Genomic DNA, 23,009 nt, shown 5'->3' with positions numbered 1-23,009 from the left:
CCCCAGGACAGTGTAATAACTGGATGCACTACAAATCCTGAAGCTATGAACCTATTTGGACTGCACTTCTGCAATACAATTACAATACCGGTGGCTCTCATACGTTTTTAATTTCAATGACCAAACCATAACTCTGAGAGAGTAAAAATGGAACCAAATGGACCCGTAAGGAGTCCATTTGGTTCCATTTTTACACTCTCAGAGTTACAGACCTGTAAGGGTCCATTTGGAATAGGGGAAATGTTAAGGAATCGAACCGTTAAGAGTGAATCGTTAAGGGACCGGAATGGCTCAAATCCTGCGGGATCCCAACCCTAAAAATACAAGCTACTGGAATACTCCACCCCGATGATGACGTTTTAAGACTTGTTAACAGAATAATATGCATACATACAATATACACCTAATAACACTGAAACATGGACAGAAGTGTACAATACTCATATTGTATACGGTACAATATCGTATCATATTTTATGTGCACATAACAGAAATGTGACGCTATAGCATACTGCCACGCGAGGCTCGAAGTGACTGCACATTTCCAAACGATAGATAGCCATAATATGTCTTCATACAATGGTCATAATAATAATTAATATATCTATACGTTTGATTCCGTCTTATGCTATCTGAGGCGTATTATGCTACCGATACTACATTATAAAAAAAAATGCTTCTTCAAGAAACAAAAAGATTGTTAATTAATCATTTGAATTCTGGCAAATCTACCCTCATAGATCCCCTTCCCTAAGATCTAGAAGGAACAGCGACAGTGAACCTATGTCTCTGTGTGTGTACCGTTGTTTTCTGTTGAGATTGGCACATTTCCTGGGGCAAGCTGCCCAGATCACACGTTTTTTCACTCTCAAAAAGCGCCTGCAATGTAGTGCATTTGAAACTACATTGCAGTGCACTTCATGGGGTGATCACTGCTTGCCTCCTGTGAATTGTTTTATTTTTATTTTTGTTTATTTCGTTGCTGAGTGAGGTCAGCAGACAAAGTGACGTGAGTGAAACCTGGGTGAAATCTGCCAATCTCAACAGGAAACATCGGTATGTGCGTGTACGCACATGTTCGCTCGCTCGACGTGTGCAACATCAGCATTACATTTCCTATCTTTCACAGTTTTTTGCATCATACGTGTGTCTGTGTGTGTGAGCGCGCTTGTGTGTGTGAGCGCGCTTGTGTGTGTGTGTGTGTGTGTGTGTGTGTGTGTGTGTGTGTGTGTGTCTGTCCAGTATAACAATCCACCAAGCATTTCCACTAAGCTCTGTGTGAAGTCCCTAAAAGGAGCAGCCATATTGGAAAGAATTTGGGCCTCTTTCTAACTTCCCTCACGGGTGTTACCAACGATAGCTCTGTTCCATTCTGGTCAAACAGAGTCAGGGTGCCTGATATTGTTGCATGTTGGCTCACTGGAAACACTCTGCTACACCGGTGGGACTAAAAGTGTGGTCCATGGACCCTCATGGTTCCTTGAGGCGGTTCCAAAAGAACCCATTCGACCCCATTGGTTATGAGTTATGGCCGGGGGTCCTTGGAAAAAAAAAAATCGAACAGAGCCTTAATTAGTTTAATTGGTAAGGAAGTAAGGAAGATTTCTTTCCAAAATGGCGGCTGTACACAGAGCCTATTCCATTTTGTCCATCCATTCCTACGTAAACCTATGTGATGTGATCTCCCATTTGTTCCCCAAACAACTTTTTTGTTTCGCCTGTACGATACAGTTGCTTGACTATGTTAAATGATAGTTGTTACACATTTTGAGCGCTTTTTCTGGGTACTCAACTTGCACATTACCTTTCGTTCCACCCGCAAGATTAACGCATTTCCCTAGAATATGAGGAAACATTGCGTTATGTTCAACAGAAACACGGACATCACACACACAAGAGTCCGGTGGAAAGGAGGAGAGACAGACAGAAGATATACCGCGCTCAGACCGTGTTTCTGTCGTTTGGAAATTATCACGTCAAACCCCCCCGAGAGTTCCCCACGAAACGTGTTGTTGTTTCATCGACTATCACACCTGTTTCAGCGTACTGTCATGAGAGAGAGAGACAGAGAGAGAGAGAGAGAGCGAGAGAGAGAGAGAGAGAGAGAGAGAGAGAGAGAGAGAGAGAGATGCTTGGTCAGTTCATGGACATGCGGAAGGAATGTTGTCCGTAACGACTGCATTGCTTTCAACAACTCACTCAGCACAGTATATTGTGGATAACAGTTCATATCCTGGTTGATGTCTGCTGGGGATACAGTAGGCTATTTATATCTAGCTATGTATGTACTGTAATCCATCCCCCCCGAATCCTCCTTCATCCAGATGACGATGATTCGTACTCCTCCTCATCATTATCATCACCACCGCCACCATCATAATCATCATCATCATCATCCTTACTCCCTTTTGTATCTCATCAGTAGAGGTTCATTTTCCAGTGTTTCTAAGTCCGTGGTTCTCAAACTTTTTTAATTTCAAGGACCCCCAGTTTGACAAGCATCAGGCACACGGACCCCCATTTGATTAAAAATAAAATCTCTGGCACCCCTAATCTATACTATAAAGTCATAGCTCTGAGAGTGTACACATGGAACAAAGTGGTCCCATAGCTTTGAGAAACACTGTTCTAAGTATTATCTCCCCCTCCTATTTCTCAGTAACCCGCCCCCCTTATAGGATCAGAAACAGGTCAAGTGAGCTAAAAACTGGCTTCCCATGTGACAAGACCCTGAAGAAGGTTAAGGTCTCTCGATCCAGGGACACGCCCAGTCCTTACAGTTCATGCTAGCCACGTGATTGCAAGCTCTTCAATGCTAGCATGCACATATTTGTATCATTATCTATTGGTCTTTTTTTTAACGGTGCTAACCGCTCCTACGTCTGGCATTGTGTGTAGGTCCTTACAGTAGCCCATGTCCCTATGAGCACGGAACTCCATGTATGGAGATAACTAACGTCGCGGACAGGACGGCCCATACAAGGAGATATGCGACGTGTGTCATGTTCGATACCATGCAAAGTTCTTTTCAAGGGGAAAATACTTTTTTGGGGGTCTTGAAGAAGCATTTTCTTCATAAAGATTTTGTGTTAATGTAACTTAATGCAGAGCCAGCAAAATGTTTTCATTTTGCCATTGCCACAGTGTGGCGAGACAGAGCGGCAGCCAACCATAAGCATGCTTTGCTCTGAAATAGGCATAGACTATAACGTGTACACACTCAACACCACTTGAGATGGAGAGAAACATACAGACTACTGTATGGAAAGCAGCGGTTATTGATTACAACGATTTCAACTACTGTAGCAGTCGTAGATGTGAAATGAGTCCAGACAGAGCAACTGCAAGGCCTATATTTCTTAACCTAAAATGCACAGCATAAATACTTGAACAGACAAGCTGCCAGCTATATCGAGGTACTCCTGTATTTCTGCGCCCCGCTTGTGAGCTCTCGCTGCACGCACAATTCACTTCATTTATTTACTAATTTAGCGGAAAAAAACGTATTAGAGATCGCTACTGGTGTGAACTCTAGCATTAACTCTTTGAGTGAGTTAAGGGGAGACCCTGAAATTTGAAAGTTTGAGAAACACTGTTCTAAAGCTTCGAGAACCAGCGTCTTTTTTTCTACTCTGGAATCTTCCTCTTGGCGGGCGGCACCAGGTGCGCGGGCAGATCGGCGGGCAGCTCGTGGCCCTCCAGCTTGACCTTGATGAGGTGGTTGGCCAGCGCAAACTCCTCGTCGTCCAGCATGCCGTCCTTGTCGATGTCGGCCAGCTTCCAGATCTTGCCCAGCACCGTGTTGGGCAGCTTGGACTTGACCATCTCGCGCTTGGCGTTGGCGCCCGTCACCTTGCCGTTGACGGGCGACAGCGTGTAGAAGATCTCGTCGTAGGCGGGCTTGTCGCGCGCCACCACCCACTCGGCGTCGTCGATGCCCTCGCCGGCGCCCTCGCCGTAGCCGTGGCCGAAGGGCCCGCCCAGCGTGCCGTCGAAGGCGCCGCCCTTGACGCGGGCGGCGTCGGGCCCGCGCTGCGTCTCCTCCTGGCGCACCAGCACCATGAGGCCCGCGATGTCGTGGGCCAGCATGTCGTCCACCGCCTCCAGCAGCTTGGGCTTGAGGGGCTGGAACTTGGTCAGGTCCTGGGACTGGAGGAGATCCTATGGACAGGTGGAATATTAGGAATACATGAACATTAGGGGTGTAACGATACATTTTAACAGTGATACGATACGCATCACAATACATGGTTAACGATGCGATACATGGACGATATTGGTTCATTCATGGCGATATGATACGAATCAATTCAATGATTTAAAATCGACATAGTAACTATTTATCAAAGACTTGAAATCTGTGTAAAACGTGTAAAAATTCTATTATTATTAGGGCAGGGATGCGATTAAAAAAATTCATCGAATTAATGACAGGCTTTGTAATTAATTAATCGCAATTAATCACATTTTAATCGCATATTAATATTTGACCTGAGAAGCATTTTTTTCAAGTAAAACACATTTTATTGTACGAGTGAATCAACAAGTTCATTTTTTAAATCTAAATTTCGCATCCACTGGGTCGAGCAAATCGCTCTGATCGACTACTTCTCCCTTTGCGTTTGTTGTCTCTTCTTGGTTGGTGCATCGCTATGATCAGTATGCCCAAAACGGAAGGTTGTGTGGGGCAAAAACTAAGTGCGATTAAAATGCCTTAATTCTTTTAATCGCGTTAATTTTCTGTAATTAATTAATCGCAATTAATCAGTTAAAGTCCCAGCCCTAATTATTATGTAAGTAAACGCTGTGATTATCTAGCAAATACATGGAGTGTTCATTGAACGCCAATAAAACATTCACTGCCATCGCCGATGGTAAATCAGTTTCTCATAGTAAATCAGTGTCATACATATTCTACTTTTGATAATGTTGAATTTGAATCCTGAAAAATAACAGTTATGGATGGACAGAGACGATATACCCTATACAGTATTAAAGTATATCTCTTTCTACAATCACTATGTGGCTTAAACAGTACCTGCATCTTCTTCAGGTTAGGGAAGTCCCCAGGGGAGATCTGGTGCTCTCTCTCGATGCGGCTGTAGATCTCTCCCAGCTTGTCGATCAGCTCTTTCTTCTTGTTGTCCTTCCCGAACACCGACGGCATCTCCTTCTTCAGTGCGCTGATGATGTACGCGTGCACCTGAAACATGGAAGACCACAGATCAACTTCTCCTTCTCCACCCATTATGACCTGAGGCCGATTCTACATTCTATATACCCGACAGTTTTCAGAAAAGCCTACGTTGCTATATACCGCATAATTGCTATCTCCGAATAAACACCCTACTTCATCAAACTAAAAGTATCAGATGTAAAAGCTCGAAAAACACGGCGTGAAAAGAAGCGTTAGCTTGTAGATCTGCTACTTTTGAATTTGAATCCTGAAAGGCAACAGTTTTGGACAAAAAGGTTTCCACCCAACATATCCACCTGTTTCCGTGCGAATTTACTGTAGAATTATTTGTGGGACACTTCCGGAGAACAGCAGACATACAAGCTCACGTCGCGTCGCAGATACAACTGTTGTGAGCTTGTAGATCACTCTTGGCTGCGGCGCCGGAACTGACGCACACCTTCTGCGCAATGCACGATGGGGCGTTGGAAAGTTGTGGATACACAGCTAAAATCACTTGATGCTTTCCCGGTTTTTAATAAAAGTTCCAATACCATAACATAAAGAAATACTACAAGTAAAAGGGCTGTGTACAAAGTGTGAGTTGTAGGAGCTTTGTCAGAGCAATAACCTCAGCACAACCAGGCTTGTAAGGTGGCGTGTGCAGGATTGAGAGTAAAGCCCTTATCGGTGATGTTATGGTTTTTGTTTCCCTGATTTCATCTCCTGTCCTTGAAACACCTCATAAAACACACACACACACACACACACACACACACACACACACACACACACACACACACACACACACACAGCCCCGTCGTGTGCAGACAGGCAGTGGTGGAAAAGCGAATACAATGTTTTACTTAAAGGGGTTATGCCACCTTAAGGGTTACTGTCACCTTAAGAAATTATATTAAAATCAAGTTAATATTTGTTTGATGTCATTGTGGGAATGCACGATAAGCCAATCAAATTAATTAATTGACTGTTACTTACTGTATGTCTGCACAATGTACATTTTCTTCCCATCGCCCGCAGGCTCGCTCTCACAGTCACAGCCCTCACAACTTCTATGCTCCCACAGGGCTAGCTAGCTGGGCTAGCACTAAAGCTAACCAGCTAAAGACACACATTTATATATAAATCTGTGGCTATAAAAATTATATTTCCGGTGGTTACTGGTTGTTACTTCCCCATTGTTCATGGGAATATGCTTGTTTATGTTTATTCATTGAAATGGAAAACACGATGTTTTCACTGAGTTGGGCAGCTGCGCTCGAACTCATCCTCGAACTGCGTGCATAGATGTGACGTTCGCGAACGAATCAAGTCTTTTGAACGGCTCTTTGAAATGAACGATATGATTCGGTTCACAGTAGGGAGCCGTTCCTTTCTAATGAACAGTGGTGGGAAAAGTACTCAATTTCAGAGATCCAGCTCACTTCAAATAGCCATAAATCCCATATCTGCTGACCAGGCTGTCTCCTGTCTGTCTCTCTACTCCTCCGAGTGGAGGGGGCTGCGCTACGGGGGATGGGATCATTTGATTCAGAGATTTCAGACCGTTTTAAAAAAGACCACGTGACCTACTGTATCCTACTGTATCATACTATTATAATTTCGGGGCGTGGCAGGACCCCTTTAAGTAAAAGTAAACAAGTAAAAGTCTGAAATTCAAAAATTACTAAAGGGTAAAAGTACCAAAGTATTGGCATCAACGTGTACTTAAAGTACCAAAAGTGGAAAGTACTTTTCCATTTGAAATGTTCAAATGTAAAACGACATTTTGAAAATAGCAGATCTACAAGCTCACAATGCGCCGTGATCGCATTGTGAGCTTGTAGATCGGCTATTTTGAAATGGCCGAAATGTATATAGGGCTGAAGTGTTTTTGAGCGGTGGTCACAACGCTCCTATACGTGGCCTTGTGTGTGGGTATGTGTGTGTGCGTGTGTGTGTATGTGTCCGTCCATGTCTGTATGTAGCCTGCAGTACCTTTTCTGACCACACATGTTAAGGGAGGGGCGCTGTTGTTCACACGCACGCACGCACGCACGCACGCAAACACACACACACACACACACACACACACACACACACACACACACACACACACACACACACGCACACACACAAGCACACACACACACACACACACACACGCAGCCTCCACCGCTCAGTTCACACAAGTGTGATTTTTTATAATAACAGTCAAGATCTACAAAGTAACTAAAGTTAAAAGTAAAAGTACTGAAAATTGGGCATACTCCAGTAAAGTAAAAGTACCTGTTGGTACCATGTGCGAGTGTGTGCGCACGTGCAATGCATGTGCGTGTGCGTGCCTGCATGCACGTGCATGAGAGAGCGCGAAGGCGCCGTAAGCTTCTCTTCCTCAAAGTTTCCTGGAACTACAACAGGAAAGCGAGGCTCTCTTACTCTTGATCCATGAACTTCCTTCCCAAACAGGAAAAAGGAAATAATTCACTAAGGAGAACCGAGTCATTTGTCATGATTTGGTTTTATTTAGTGTGTGTGAGACGGACGGCGGGGTGGAGTTGTGTCAAGGTTAGCTCTGGTCCAGAGCGTCAGCGACGTCTCACTATACCAGGTTTCCCAATAGGCGGCCCGTGGGCCATTTGCGGCCCGCGGGGGTTACTGTCTGCCCCCCACCAACCCCAGTAATAATGGCGGTATAAGTGCAGCAACAACATTAGAATATCGTCGTTGTCGGGTGGAAACCTCGTATCTCCAAATGTGTCCGTTCTTTCGCAAAGTAAAGCCCTGCTTCATCATACAAGGCCGTCGCACAAAAGTAGTGTTAACAGCTGATCTACAAGCACACAACGCCTCGCACCTAGAATGCTAGATCGGCTGTTTTCACTAGCTTAAATCATTTTTTAAATGATAAATGCAAAACGAACGGTTTTGGACATAGGCCTACAAGATTTTCACCTGACAACGACGATATCTGAACTGTCGCTGGAGTAGCGGGAACGCCACAGTCGCCCCCTGCAATGTTATGGCCCTCGGCTTGGTACCCTAGACATAATTCGGCCCTTGGGGAAAACTAGTTACTATCTAGCACTATACACTCTGACAGGCGGCTGGCTCACAGACAGGACCAGGATTTCTCTACCCCTACGAGAGCTCAACTTAAAGACAACTTTTTTTTACAACAAGGGTTCATATTTTAGATTGTAATTAGAGAAATGAAAAGATGAGTCGTTTCACTATTTTAGCGATTTTGATTTCATTGTGTGGGGGCATGCGTACAAGTGGCTAAATATGTATTTTCAGACACAATAAGCCGGCGATTTCTTTACCACTATTTACAGTATCACTAGCCCCCATAAGTCACATCTGCCCATGAAGGATTGCGGTGCATCTTGGGAATGGGCTTATTGTGTCTAAAAATACATATTTAGCCACTTGTACGCACGCCCCCACCCACTGAAATCAAAGTAATTAAAATCACTAAACCAATAGAAAGCGGTAAATGAAAAATTTGAACACGCATCTTTTATTTTCTCTAATTACAATCTAAAATATGAACCCTTGTAAAAAAACAAAGTTGTCCTTTAAACAAAATAAACAAATCGCTACTCACCTAAACAAAGTTTTGTCATGAAATAAAAACGCATCCAACTCGACCGCCACTTATTTGTGTCTGCGGTGGCTCGAGGTGGATGCATTTTATTTCATGACAAAAAATAGTGTATTTTACAGAGTGGGTGGGGTTCTGCTGAGAGGTTTCCCACCGCGGAGAATAGACTTTCAACGACACAAAACTACCTTTGTTTGGGTGAGTGGCGAAGTAGTTTTGTTTATTTTGACTGGAGTTGAGCTCTCGTAGGGGCAGGGAAATCCTGGTCCTGTGTTTGAGCCAGCCGCCCGCCTTTCATAGCGTCAGTGAGACCTCGCTGACGCCCTGCACCAGAGCTATGTCAGGGTCAGCAGCTGGTATATGGGTGGAGGGAGGTGGTGGTGGGGGTGGAGGGAGGTGGTGGTGGGGGTGGAGGGAGGGAGGTGGTGGTGGTGGTGGTGGTGGTGGGGGTGGAGTTGTGTCAGGGTCAGCAGGTGGCAGGCCGGAGGATGTGGATGACACATTATCTGTGTCCTTACACGCTCTCCATGACAATACTGGTCAAGTCTTAAGTCACATTTATTTATGTAGCACAGTGGTTCTCAGGGTCGGTCAGAGCACATTGAAACACCCCCCAAATTATTTTGGGGGGGTCCCCAGATGTTTCCCTTAACCCATTTAGAAAGGGTACACATTATTGGGTATCATTATTTTATGCTTTAACTATTGAAAAATAGCAGATATACAAGCTCACAGCGCGGCACTGAGTGCCGCGCTGCAAGCTTGTAGATCTGCTATTTTTGAAAAATCTTGAAAATTAGAATTTTGACCTGATTCTAAGTGTCTTTTGAATCCTTCTAAGATTTTTTGAAAAACCTATGTTTCTATGTCAGCGATCTGGCTAGCCATCGTCAAAGAAAAGGTCCTTTTCACTTAAATGGAGCTCAGTTAGTCTGTTCTTGAGAGACTACTATGTCAGTGGTTCTCAAAGCTGTGTGAAGGACCACCCACCCCAGCGCGGCACTCGGTGCCGCGCTGTGAGCTTGTATATCTGCTATTTTTCACTGGTTAAAGCATTCAATAATTCTAGGCCTAAATGGGTTAATGTTAACATTGTTTTCTCACTCAACAGTAAACAAATCTACATACAGTTTAAGTGTATAGAGCAGCGCTATTCAACCTGCGGACCGGGGGCCGCATGCGGCCCCTGTGGTGTGTCTATGCGGCCCAGTCATGGTCATACAGTATACCAATAAATACATTTTGTCTACTTGCGTGGACAAATAATTTCTGACTGTTTTTGCTAATTTGTTTGTTCCAAAAGAATAAACTTCAGAATTTTCCTCATTAATCGTTCCATGGCAATCTTTTGGTTCATATCAATGAGGTGGCCTTATAGATGGAAATGTGGCTGTTTTCTGTGTGTTTCCTTAATTTTTAGACCACTCATGTAGTGTGTTGCAAAATCATTGTCTAAAGGTCCAAAATAGGACCATCATCTTTAGCTTGTTGAGTTAAGTTGAGTAGCGCTGGTATAGAGGGTATCTGCACATTTCTAAAGTGACAATTTAAGGACTTTTTAATACCTAAAAAATTACAACTTACATTTTGGCCAAATTGTCAAATATTAGAGTCAGAAATTTTGAAAATAGCGGATCTACATGCTCACAACGCCTCGCAAGAACAAAGTGTAATGCCTCAACTCTTAGTGCTCATCAGGGTGGGGGGATCCCCAGTTAAGATATGATTATTTTGGGGGTCGCGACCTAGATGAGAAACACAGATATAGCACATTTCATACGACAAGCACAGACTCAGTCAGCAATGACACACAATGAACAATTACATATACTGTACAGTTTAACTGTACAGTAAAAAGAAGACACTTTTCAGTAGTTTAAATCATTTTTGAAATGATAAATGCAAAACGAACGGTTTTGGACGTACAAGATTTTCACCCAACAACGACGATATCTGAACTGTCGCTGGAGTAGCGGGAACGCCACCGTCGCCCCCTGCAATGTTGTGGCCCTCGGCTTGGTACCCTAGACATAATTCGGCCCTTGGGGAAAACTAATTGGGGAACCCTGCCGTACACTGTGATTTAAGACTGACCTTACTGTACACTGTGATGTAAGCAACACAGCTGCAATTAGAATGGCTGTGTTACATTTAGGTGTGTCAATGTGCTCTGACTGACCCACTCCCAGAGAGGGCAGTTCTTTCAACATAGGATGCTGCGTTCAAGTTCAGGAGAGTTTGAATGCTCCCTTCAGGTATGGCATAGAAGGAGTGCAAAGAGTGCATTTGCATTTGTTTCGTCATAGTAAAAACTGCATTCATGGTCTGAAGAGGGCACTTTTTACAGACAGGTAAAATGGCAAGGGGCTCAAGCCCCCTTTGATTTCTATGTGTGCACGTGCCTGGTGTGTGTGTGTGTGTGTGTGTGTGTGTGTGTGTGTGTGATTATCAGGCTCACCTTGGCGAGCCTCGCCCTCTTAATCAGATCGTTGAGTTTCCTCAGGGCAGCGTTCCTGGGTAGAGACTGGATGTCCTTGAACAGGTCCTGCTCCTCCGCCTCAAACAGCTTCCTGTTGTCTGGGATCAGCAGCGGATGGGACCAGAATGAGCCGATGTACACCCTGATCACCTGTCAGAGAGAGAGGGAGGGAGAGGGAGAGGGAGAGAGAGAGAGAGAGAGAGAGAGAGAGAGAGAGTTTCAAAAGATCTTTGTATCAAGAAATCATTGCCTAACTGTCCATAGTTTCATAACAGTTTTTCTAAGTCACAAGAACACAGCTCTGATTACTTTCCTTCAGTCTTTGGTCATGAAAACAGGTTGTTTTTTCATGCCAATAAAGCACCTTTGAATAGAGTCGAATTGAATTGAAGACTAACCAGAGGCGTCAATTGGGTATGGCAAGGTATGGCAGATGCCATACCTTGGCTACAGGGGGAAAAAATAAATGTACATCTTAAAATGAATTCATCATGCCTGTTGCTAAGGTATGGCGACATGACGCGCGCGTGCAAGACACCAGTCATGTTGCCGTACCTTAGCTTTTGCTGAACTGACGCCACTGAACCGAAGACCAACCAAGCAATCAGATAATAAAGCAGGCTCACCTCAGGTGTGTTGACTATCTTCCCCAGGGACCACATCAGGGCTCCGTACACTCTCATCAGCTGCTGGGTCTCTATCTGGTCCGCCTTGTTCAGCACCACCCTACCATAAGATTAAACAACGCATCAGGGTTGAGGGATTTGGAATCGCTCCATTCACATTGAAATGCATTGGCGGAATGGGGAATCCACTCTCATAGGTACAGCATATACATATAAACAGCCTAGGTATAGGACTAAAGTGGATTAATGTATATCTTTTTTTTAACAATATATTTATTGAGTTTTCTAATTTTTTACAGAGAACATCAAACATATTTTTTTTTACAAACTGATTAATGTATATCTTATAATATAATTTATATCTGCAAAGTAACTCGTAAATACGTTTTCAAATAAATGTAGTGGAGTAAAAGTACCATAATATTTGATTCCGAGATGTAGTGGATTAGAAGTAAACGTATTGTACTTAAGTACAGTAAATGTACTTAGTTACTTTACACCACTGATTTGGACACACTTCAACTCTGCAGGCATCGTTCCGTTGAAAGTATGAAGGAATGCGTGTCAAAACAACGTACCTGATCTTGTCTTCGTGGTTCTTCAGCGCCTTGATGACGTCCGAGAACTCGTCGGAGATGTCCAGCTTGTGGGCGTCGAACAGCAGGATGATCCGATCCACGCGCTCCGCAAACCACTCCAACACGGCCGCAAAGTCATAGCCTGGGGGAGGAGAGGAGAGGAGAGGAGAGGAGAGGAGAGGAGAGGAGAGGAGAGGAGAGGAAAACATAGTTGAAATAGAGGCCATTAATCAATCCTCCTTAGCCCCTTCTCTTACCAGAAAAGAAAGTGGCATCACAACTAGTAATGCCACAACATTCTGAATGTTAATGTAACACTGAGGCCGAGTTCACATAGTTAGGGCACATGCCTTGTGCTTTACCTAGGGGGAGGCGGGGGGGTAAAGCACAGTCCAATTCATTCCCTATGGTCTATGGAAGTCAAATGTTTTGATGAGGCAAGCTTGCTCTAAGCTTTCTTTAAGGCTGTCCTTAAGCCACAAGGCAAGCTTGCCTCGTCTTCCATAGGGAATGAATTGGACGGTACTTTACCCCCCAGGTAAAGCACAAGGCATGTGCCTTAAACGTGTGAACCCGGCCTGAGAGTGTGCGAATGGGAATAACGCACACTTCTATTCCTGTAGTGAATAAAGCACAGATGTGCTTTCTACCCGAAGCCAGCGACCACAGACCGACTTATGAAGTCGTTGGGATGTTGAAATGAGCACAGATAAAATAGCCCCACAACTTGATTTATTTTTAAATAATTGTAATCGTTTTATCTAAGAACACAGGAGGACAAGGAGATCACCGTTAATTAAACGCAGGCATTACTAATTACAATCCAGTATTAATGAATGTTAAATGGGCCATTCTGTATAATGAGCTGAGCTTGGAGATTGGCTGTAGTCTCACGACTTTTGAAAACCTATGACCATTTCTGAAACATATTTTTTTCTTTTTATTTATTCTTGAAAATCTTTAGAAAAATGTTTTTGGCAAAACAAGTCTGTGTGAACCCTACGTTTGTGAAACCCTGCTTTTATAGCATTGGTTCTCCAAGTGGGGTCCTTGAGGGAGTTCCAGGGGGTCCCCAGAGTGTACAAATGGAACCAAACGTACCCGTTAAAAAATCTTCTCTTATGGGAGTCATATGGGGGGTCAATGGGGGGTCCGAGGCTAATAAGTTTCAATTCCGAGGTCCTTGACCTCAAAAGTTTGAGAACCACTGACTGTTTTCTAGAGAAAAGGCCTGAGAACGAGTGGCCGAGGTCAGTGGAGGAGTTTCTTTTTTTTCCCCTTCATATTACAACATGTTGAGAGAATGCCTGTTTACAAAGACACAATGCACTGCCAAGAGTCAGATCATGTGGCTTTTTGTGATGAAATAAATGAATAAATGAATAGACATTAAAGGACAAACACAGGCACAAGTATGTGGACAGCGAAACATTTTTGGTATTTTGGCTCCATTGTCTCAATACGACATCACGGCCCAGAGTTTTAACATTCCGTACTTTGGTCTGAATCTATTTATCTACCAATGGAGGAGGAACTACTATCCCGACAGTGATTAACCAGAGGTAGAACGTAAAATGTACTCAAGTACTGTACTTAAAGGAGTAGTTCACCCCCAAAATGACTTTTTTTGGAGTGGTGAAAGCACTCCCAATAGACAGGTATGTCTGTGGCTGGCTATGTGGCTGGCTGGCTGGCTGGGTATGTCTGTAGCCTGGCAATACCTTGAGTGGCCACACAAGTTAAAGGAGGGGCGCTGTTGTGCAGGCACAAACACACACACGCACGCACGCACGCACGCACGCACACACGCACGCACGCACGCTCAGATTCACCACTCCACTTCGAACCAAGGTTTGATTTTCTATTGATTACTCATGCCATGGAGAGTAGAGTTCAATAATATTTTTTGGTTTTTGTCACATTCCTAAGACAAAAAATTGATTTGAGTAAATTTACCCCCATTGATTCCGGATGGGGACCCGTTTCGAAACGGGTCCCCATCCGGAACGAATGGGGGTAAATTTATTGTTATCACATTTTTGTCTTAGGAATGTGACAAAAACCAAAAAAACTACTCTCCATGGCATGACTAATCAATAGGAAAAAAAAGTCATTTTGGGGGTGAACTACTCCTTTAAGTACAATGTTGAGGTATTTTCTTTTCCAATTTTCTACAATTTTACTTACGCCACTACATCTCGAAGGCAGAAATTGTACTTTTACTCCACTACAATAATTTGAAAACTTTAATTACTAGTTACTTTGTAGATTTTGTCACAAAAACAGAACCGTGTTATACAAAATGTAATGCCTGAACTCTTAGTGCTCGTCAGGGTGTGGGTGTCCCCAGTTAAAATATGATTATTTTGGGGGTCGCGGCCTGAAAAGGTTGAGAACCACTACCCTGGGGGACTCCAGTTAACTAAAATATATAGGGGTTTTAAGCGGTCGATTCAGTCATACTGTTTTGTATGCGGTCTCATGTGCAATGGTCTTTGGATGACTAATGTTGAAAGAGACTCTCTTGTTAGTGGATCCACCCAAATGCTTTTGCAACTCATCTTCTGGACAACAGAGTGATTACAACAGAAGGACTGGCCAGAAACCGAGCATACTGCTCCTCACTATGCCTGCACTTTCACATATCTGATTTTTGTTGTTGTAAAAAAGATTAAAATATATTTATTTTTAAGATGTTTAAAGTTCTATATTCAGATAGTGTTTGTTCAGTAACAGGGATCTCCCCGTCTCTCCAGCTCCAGTTTATTTTTTTATTTCATCAAAAATAAAAACATCACTTATGATGAGTTCAATCATGAGTGTTCTCTCCTGATTGGTTGAAATTGTTTATCTAAACAGGGACAACATCTAATAAGAAAGTGATTTTGAACTTTTGTGGTTTTGGTCAAAACAATCTGATGCTTTATGAAGTAAAGCAAATCCACACTTGGATAAACGTGCCTGTGTAAATACTTTACTTCTGATGGTTTAATGCAGTCATAAAAAAAAAGAAAACATCACAAAACAATGACACGATTGTATCCTGTATAATAATAGTTTCAGATTCAACACTAAACGACAGCAGCACTTTTGAGTAAAAGAAGATCCTCTATTTGACTTATCTTTGACTTTGTGGTGCGCTCAAGGACAGAATCCACTCTTACCTGGAGACATTCCACAGGATATGAGATGGGAGACAATGAACAATGGAGAGGGTTTGGAGGGGATTAGTGAGTTATAAACTTTCCGACTAGCACCAAAGGGAGATAAGGGCGAGTCAGACAGACAGACAGACAGACAGACAGACAGACAGACAGACAGACAGACACGCAGACAGACAGACAGACAGACAGACAGACAGACAGACAGACAGACAGACAGACAGACAGACAGACAGACAGTGGAGTGAGTGACAGACAGTTAAGAGTGGCGTTTGTTAGGCAATGGTGATCGCAAGGCGTTTATGGTCAGTTGGCATAGCTTTGATGCTCCTTTTGTGATTTTCAAATTGATTCCACACAGACTCAGGGAGTCCTTAGACTCCTTACATTTAAATGGATCCTTTTTTAATGGTCCATTTGGACACATTTGTAGACTATCAGAGTTACACGTGGCTAAAATAACACAGAGGTATGTATATTGCATACACAATCCTAGCATACTTGACAAACTACTAACTATGGTACCATACAACTTGGGCTTCTACTGTAAGGGCCCTATTTTTGTCAATGCTAAACCCTAAACGCCTAAACATCTTTCCCTTTTTTTTACTAATTTGAAAAACATTTTTAAATACTTCAAATAGCCAATCTATATCGACATGTTGTGGGTTTAAAAATAGTAAAAAAAAAAAGGCAAAGACGTTTAGGGGTTTAGGGTTTAGCTTGGGAGAAAATAGGGCCCTAAATGTACAGCATGTGTCATTAAGTCCAGCTTGCACTGGAGCGACTTCAAAAGGTGCAACATACATGTAGCTAACATGACCTTAATGACATGACCTATGACAGTAGAGAGAAACATTTTAATTGTCCTGTGACATAAAGTTCCTTCAGGTCGCTCACCATACTTTGAAAACCACAGTTGCCTCTCTCCCAAGAGGAATATATATATATATATATAAAAGCAGTTATTTAAGATATCATTAGCTACAAACTATCCTGGTAATAATAACGTGGATTTAAGAGAATATAACGTTCAACAATTTGGGGGAACATAGGACATAAGTGTTCTATGTGTACTGTAACTATTCTCAGCTAATGTAAGGTCAGTTTATGCTTAGCGTGCAGAACGACGCATCTCACCACAAATGTGACAGTCAATCAATGTGAGAGTGTCGCGGAGGACCTACTTGGAGGGTTTTTGCGTACCTCTCGAAAACGTGAAATGTTGCTTTTGTGAAGGTGACGTAAGCTCTGTGACATTACATTCACTTCCCTCGTTAACATTTTGTGGTGACCAGTGTTGTATCGTTCGAGTCGCGCAGGCATATGCCGTCCCGAATCTGATTGAGCAGGAGCATGTGTGCTCACATTCATCGGTTTACAGTAAAACAACCTTGCATTCGCGCCTCAGCAACATTTACAAAGGCTGTAGTGTCACACCATCGGGCATTAACCTATAGAAACGAGCCTGGACGCATATCGATGGTCTGCTAACTCCAGTTGTGTGGGTGTTAAGCGACGTGCACGTGACGTCATTCAATTAGTGCCCCCAAACATGAAATCACTAATACAACACTGGTGGTGACGCAAGTTGAAGACTGTACGAACACTCAAAATTCTGAACATTGTGAGACACTTAAGTGCGATGCGTCTTTTGACACAAGCATAAACTGACCTCCTAGTTTCGAAGGTTGTTAATACAGCTTCTACAGTAGCACTCGCTGTAGTAGTAAAGGTCACCTTTATTCCAAGGTTGACAAACACACTGCCGGTCTTTTTGAGCGGTGCCTGCCGCTCCAACAAGTATCTGAATGTGTATGTATGAGCACGGCTCAACAACAGCTGAAGCCACAGAGCGGTACTGTTGAGCAGCACAAGACACCGCTCACTTCACACTGTGTGTGATTTTTAAGACACAGGACTCCGATCTGTCACAGATACATTTCTGACTAATCGGATTTCATCAAAACTTTCCTCTGCGCTTGCCTTGCAGCATTGCAGTAGTAGTGCAGCGCAGCGCGCACGTAATGCTCGATTTATGCTTAGTCGCGCGCCGTTGTCCACCACGTAAAATAGCAGATACACAAGCCCCGCAAAGTTTTTTCACTGCTACATTTTGCGAGCTTGGAGATCAGCTATTGTGTTGGGCACCTGACACCGGAATGCAACCGAAGTGTAAATCCAGCTTTAGATGTGGTATTACTTTACTGTACCTGTACATAGGCCACATACATACAGTACAGCATGTGCTACCACAACTACTAAGAGGACACGACACACTGCTGCTTGGCCAAAGCTGTTAAGTTCAAAGAGATACCAAGAGGTTTCGTCTGTTATAGTTCTGCACCTGCACACTATTCCCATTGGCACACTGTGAAACTCCAGCGTTAATTTAACTCTGACTAAGTGCCTACCAAAGAATAAATTAACGCTCAGGAAGTTCCTAAACCTTCCCTCTATATTCCCTAAACACCTTAGTTAAGATCCATCCACACCAAGAATGACAACTATGAAGATAACTTTATTAATAACGATGAGCAATAACGTTGTATAAAAACGTTGAACGTGAGTGGGTATGTCGAACTGTAAATTCGGCTTGGATTTCGATTGCTGTCGGTTCATCAAATAACCATCCCAACGGTATGGTTCACAACCGTCACAAATGAATGTTATAGTACATGTGGGAACTGAAACGGAATGGGACAAGGCCCAGCTTCCCACGCCAGAAAAGCAGACACTATATTTTTCTCACACTATAACATTATATCGTAACCAGCTATCTCCATTTTTCAACTTTTCATTCATGTATTTTTAATAAATCACTGCTATTGAACACCCTTTAAGTCTGTGAGTGGGTTTTATAAAATATTATACCAATGACAAGTATTAAAATGCGTTTCTTTCTGACTAAACCTCCTAACTCCATTGGATCCTCGAAACTGTCAGTCAAACCACCTAACTTAACAATATATATATATATATATATATATATATATTTTTTTTTTTTTTCCAATCATGGATTAGAATAACGAAGTCAGACGGGAAGAAAATCTCCAGTATTAACGGTTGAAAACCTCCTCACTCCACTTTGGGTAAAGTGATGGTAATATAAGGACACATTCAAGTTAAAGACACCATACCATAGTATTGTGTTATTTTCTCTCTTTTTTTTTCATTTTTCCTGGAAGTTTTTTATGTATTTATTTTGGACATGGAGATACTGTATTATATTATATAGTTATAGTTCTCAGTCTTGGTGTGGATGGCCCTTTAGCATTGCTTTGCTAGCATCAACATCTAGCTGGCCAGGGAAGCTGAAGTTGAGCATGAGGAAACAGTTTGGGGTGACGGCCCACCCACACATCTAAAGGTCAAAGGTCAGTGTGTTTGGGTGACAGCTCACACATCTAAAGGTCAAGGTATCGCTTTCATTTAGCCTTTTTCTTTCTTGGCAGCTGACAGACATGCACGACTTCATCAACAATACCTCCATAACGGCATCTACTGTGACGGCTAAAGAGCGAACCGTCCTCTGTTGCTTCTGGACACACACACAGACGCACAAACACACACACACGCACACACACACACGCACGCACAGACAACACACAGACGCACACAGGCAGTCCATGCACATAGAAACATGATGAAGGAGAATGAATGAATGGAAATAAAATAGAGACACCTGAATGAACATAGAGGATGAAAATGGTTTAAATGTGAAAAGAGTAAGACAATTGTATAAAATCAAGAATGCTCTCTCCGACACAAACATGCACGCACTCACGGACACACGTGTGCACACGCACACGCACACACACACACACACACACACACACACACTGACAGATTCACGCACAGACAATCCATGCAGTGAGAAACATGACAAGGAAGGGTAATTAAAATGGAAACAAAAAATAGAGATGCCTCCATGAATGAAACTTCCAAACACATGAAAATGAAAAGAATATACAGTATGTAAAAAAGATATATTATAAGATTCACACACGCACGCACGCACGCACGCACGCACACACGCACACACACACACACACACACACACACACACACACACACACACAGAGCTCCTTGTACAAACACAGCTGTGCTGTCTCAGTAGAAGTGCTGGTGTATCTTGTGTTTCTTCTCATGTGTAAACGGACAACAACGGGGTCGTACAACTCTGAGCTGTGTGTTTGCTTTGACAACACACTCACACACCACCCTTTGCCCTATAAATCACATCATGGTGCAACCAGTGTTGATTTCGTTGACTAAAACAGTGGTTCTCAACCTGGGGGTCTGATTTTATGGGGGTCCCCAGATGATTAACTTAATGTGGAACATTGTTTTCTCACTCAACAGTAGACAAACCAACATAAAGTTTAAGTGTATTCTGGGTATCTGCACATCTTCTAAAGTGACAATTTAAGGACTTTTCAATACCTCTAAAATGACCGGTTATACATTGGCCAAATGAGGGACAGCGGACAGCGGCCGTTACCTAACCCTAACCCTAACCCTAACCCTAACCTTAACCTCAGTAAAACTATGCGCCGCCGGTCCGTGCGGCGGCCGCCAGTCCGTGCGGCGGATGCCTGTCCTACCTGCCGGTCTGTGCCGTCGGCCGGTCCTACCTGCCGGTGCGTGCGTTCGAACTGCCGGTCCTGTTCTGTGCCTGTCGCGGCAGACACCGGTGCCGGGAAGTGTATTCGCTCTTTCTGGGCCAAATTGTCAAATATTAGAGGCAGAAATTGTGAAAATAGACGATCTACATGCTCACAATGCTTTGCAACGCGAGGCGTAGTGATGATTTAGATCTGCAATTTTCACAATACTTAGCGTGATAACACGGTTGTGTTATCCAAGATGTAATGCCTCAACTCGTACAACTCCAAGTGCTCGTCAGAGTGGGGGGTCCCAGTTAAACATGATTATTTTGGGGGTCGCGGCCTGAAAAGGTTGAGAACCACTGGACTACAACTATGACTAAAAATGTTCAACAAACTTTTTTCACTGACAAAAACTAAGTAAAAACTAAGCCATGATGACTAAAAGTAAGTTTAGTCAACTAAATATATTGACAATTTCGTCAAAAATAAAAACTTGACTTATGGGAACAAATCCCTTTTATGCCCATATATGGAGATCCCTGATGTCCTTTGGGGCGAGGTCGCTTGTCGTCCTGAGGCGTCTTACTAGTTATTCTACTGATGAAAGGTTCTCTGTCTAGTCTACCTATTATTCTAGATTACTATTTCTATGCATTTCATGTATAACCTTGTGCTGTCCTTGCTTACTGTAAATCGCTCTGGATTAAAAGCATCAGCTGAATTGAAAATTGAAAATTGTTATCACTGTCAATATTATTAATGTCAATAAGAGAACCAAATGAATAAGTGTGACCATATTCTCAGCCGCTCAAAAAAAAAAACGGGACGCAAACCACCGGGACCCTAAAAGCAATGCGCACGTTACCGTGTACGCGCGTGCCCATAAGCTAACGTTCGTGCATGCACACATACACACCGCAGGGTTGCATACTGGCAGTGAATGATTGACAAACAGCCTCAGCGTTGAATTCAGACACGCAATGAATTTGTTCATGTTTTCTAATTGGTTAGGTGAGCATGTTTTCATGAAAAGAACATGATAAATGTCTATGCAACCACTGAAAACAACTACTATTATTTTAATTCTGGCGAAAACCGGGACATATTACTGTTTTAGAGATATTTGTAGGGACACTGGGACACGCAGCTTGAAAACAGGACAGTCCCGGCCAAACCGGGACGTCTGGTCACCCTAGGTTAATAGTGTGGCAAAATGCATGTCCTATGTACTGACTGTAGGAAGAAAGACAAAGACAGACAGGAAGATAAGTTAGGAAGAGAGACAAATGGTGAGAGGTACAGTAGGGAGAGCGAGTTAATGAGGTAGAGAGAGAGAGAGAAAGAGAGAGAGAGAGAGAGAGACAGAGCGAGAGAGAGATGCGAGTCCTTAATTATCGCAGGTCTTTTGTGGAGGCTAGCAGTTGGTATGGTAATGCTGGCAGTTAGCTTGGGAATGCTAAACGGTTCAGACACTTAGAACTGCCTGGTGGAAAATGCAGGCTCACATGGAACCAGAGGGATGCCTGGCTGAAGGTTTTTGGAACAAACACCTACTGCAGCGTCCCTATTTCTGGGCAGGCCGTTGTAGGCAGAATGTTTGACAATTGGTATTGGTAGTATACTTTATACTGCCCTACAACACCTAAGTGCAGTCACCACATTTCTGGTCAACAGTGAGTTAGAGGCCTCTCAAACGAGATGCGATGTTGCATCAGATCAGATGTCGTCCCCGGGGGTTTATCAGTGTTCATTTCAAACGACAGCGATCCTCTGTCTTGAATTCGGGCCCGGTATATCCCGCTGTGCCAAGTGAAATATCTCAGACCATTACAAATGAGCCAGATATCCTGGATGACCACCCCTAGCGATCTCGGGCCAGAGTTGAGTGGGGAAAAAGTTTTATTTTATTTTTTCTGGCAGTTGATTGAATAAAGAAACAAGGCTCCAGCCTCGGTTCTCAAACTATGTGTCCCGACCCAACGTGGGGTCGCGGAAGGTGCCATGGGCTCGCACATTGACGACCATACTACTGTGTATAACGTCTATTTGCCCTTCAACTATAAAATATATATTGTTTTTTATGAGACACGCATTGTAATTAGGCTATGCTCCCAAATACATTTTATTACCTTCTGTTTGCATATGCAATGAGTCCCGCAGTGCTGCCAATCTGTTGAAGGTGAAAATCATGGAGGTTTTTTAGCGAGGTGAAACGCCATCAAAAGCCACCTCGAAGATGCAGGTTGGAACTCATTTATATGGAGCTCAAATTAATCATTACATCATTGCGCGAAACTAGGCCAGATAAATAATTAGCGCATCAGTTCCAGGTGGTGGTCCTCTCTCAAAAGTGGCCAAGCTTCTCATCATTGAGAATGCTTGCAGGTGTGCATGTTCAATATAGGAAATTGCCCATTACATCAAAGTGAGCCTTTCTCATCAACCAGCATTTTAACGGCAACCAGCCAGACATTAAACAGACATGAGCTTAATCAGCTAATAGCAATTATGAATGTCCAAACCTCGCCGTTGTGGGCGTGCAGTCGCAGAAAAAAAAAAGTTTAACCTCTCGCTTTTTTTACTGTCCCACCACCTCATCCCAGCATATAGAATAGGGACTAATAGGCCTAGGTTCCTCAATATCATTTAGCTGGGGACCCCCTGGAACTCCCCAAGGACTGGCGGTCCTCTTTGAGGACCAATGAACAAACTGACAGCACGAGAGACGCAATGATGTGCCCGCAGCATGCGCGTAAAAGTAAAAAAAAA

General features: G+C 43.2%; 1 protein-coding gene across 1 annotated transcript in view; it reads right to left on the bottom strand.

Moving 5' to 3' along the window:
- Positions 1-208: 208 nt before the first annotated feature.
- LOC308300548 (EH domain-containing protein 3) overlaps positions 209-23,009 on the bottom strand; it is a 54,892-nt gene continuing 32,091 nt past the window's right edge. Inside the window, exons 5-9 of the mRNA XM_080744408.1 lie at positions 12,467-12,608; positions 11,889-11,988; positions 11,242-11,412; positions 5,039-5,203; positions 209-4,161 (exon numbers count right to left, since the gene is read on the bottom strand). Of these exons, the coding sequence (XP_080600534.1) occupies positions 3,628-4,161; positions 5,039-5,203; positions 11,242-11,412; positions 11,889-11,988; positions 12,467-12,608 (1,112 nt within the window). The 3' untranslated portion in view covers positions 209-3,627. The remainder of the gene's footprint in view (positions 4,162-5,038; positions 5,204-11,241; positions 11,413-11,888; positions 11,989-12,466; positions 12,609-23,009) is intronic.

The sequence above is a fragment of the Nannobrachium achirus genome (genome assembly GCF_963921795.1).
Source record: "Nannobrachium achirus genome assembly, chromosome: 16".
NCBI classification, from domain to species: domain Eukaryota; kingdom Metazoa; phylum Chordata; class Actinopteri; order Myctophiformes; family Myctophidae; genus Nannobrachium; species Nannobrachium achirus.
The sequence above is the reverse complement of the archived record's forward strand: the minus strand, read 5'-3'. Positions and strand labels throughout refer to the sequence as shown.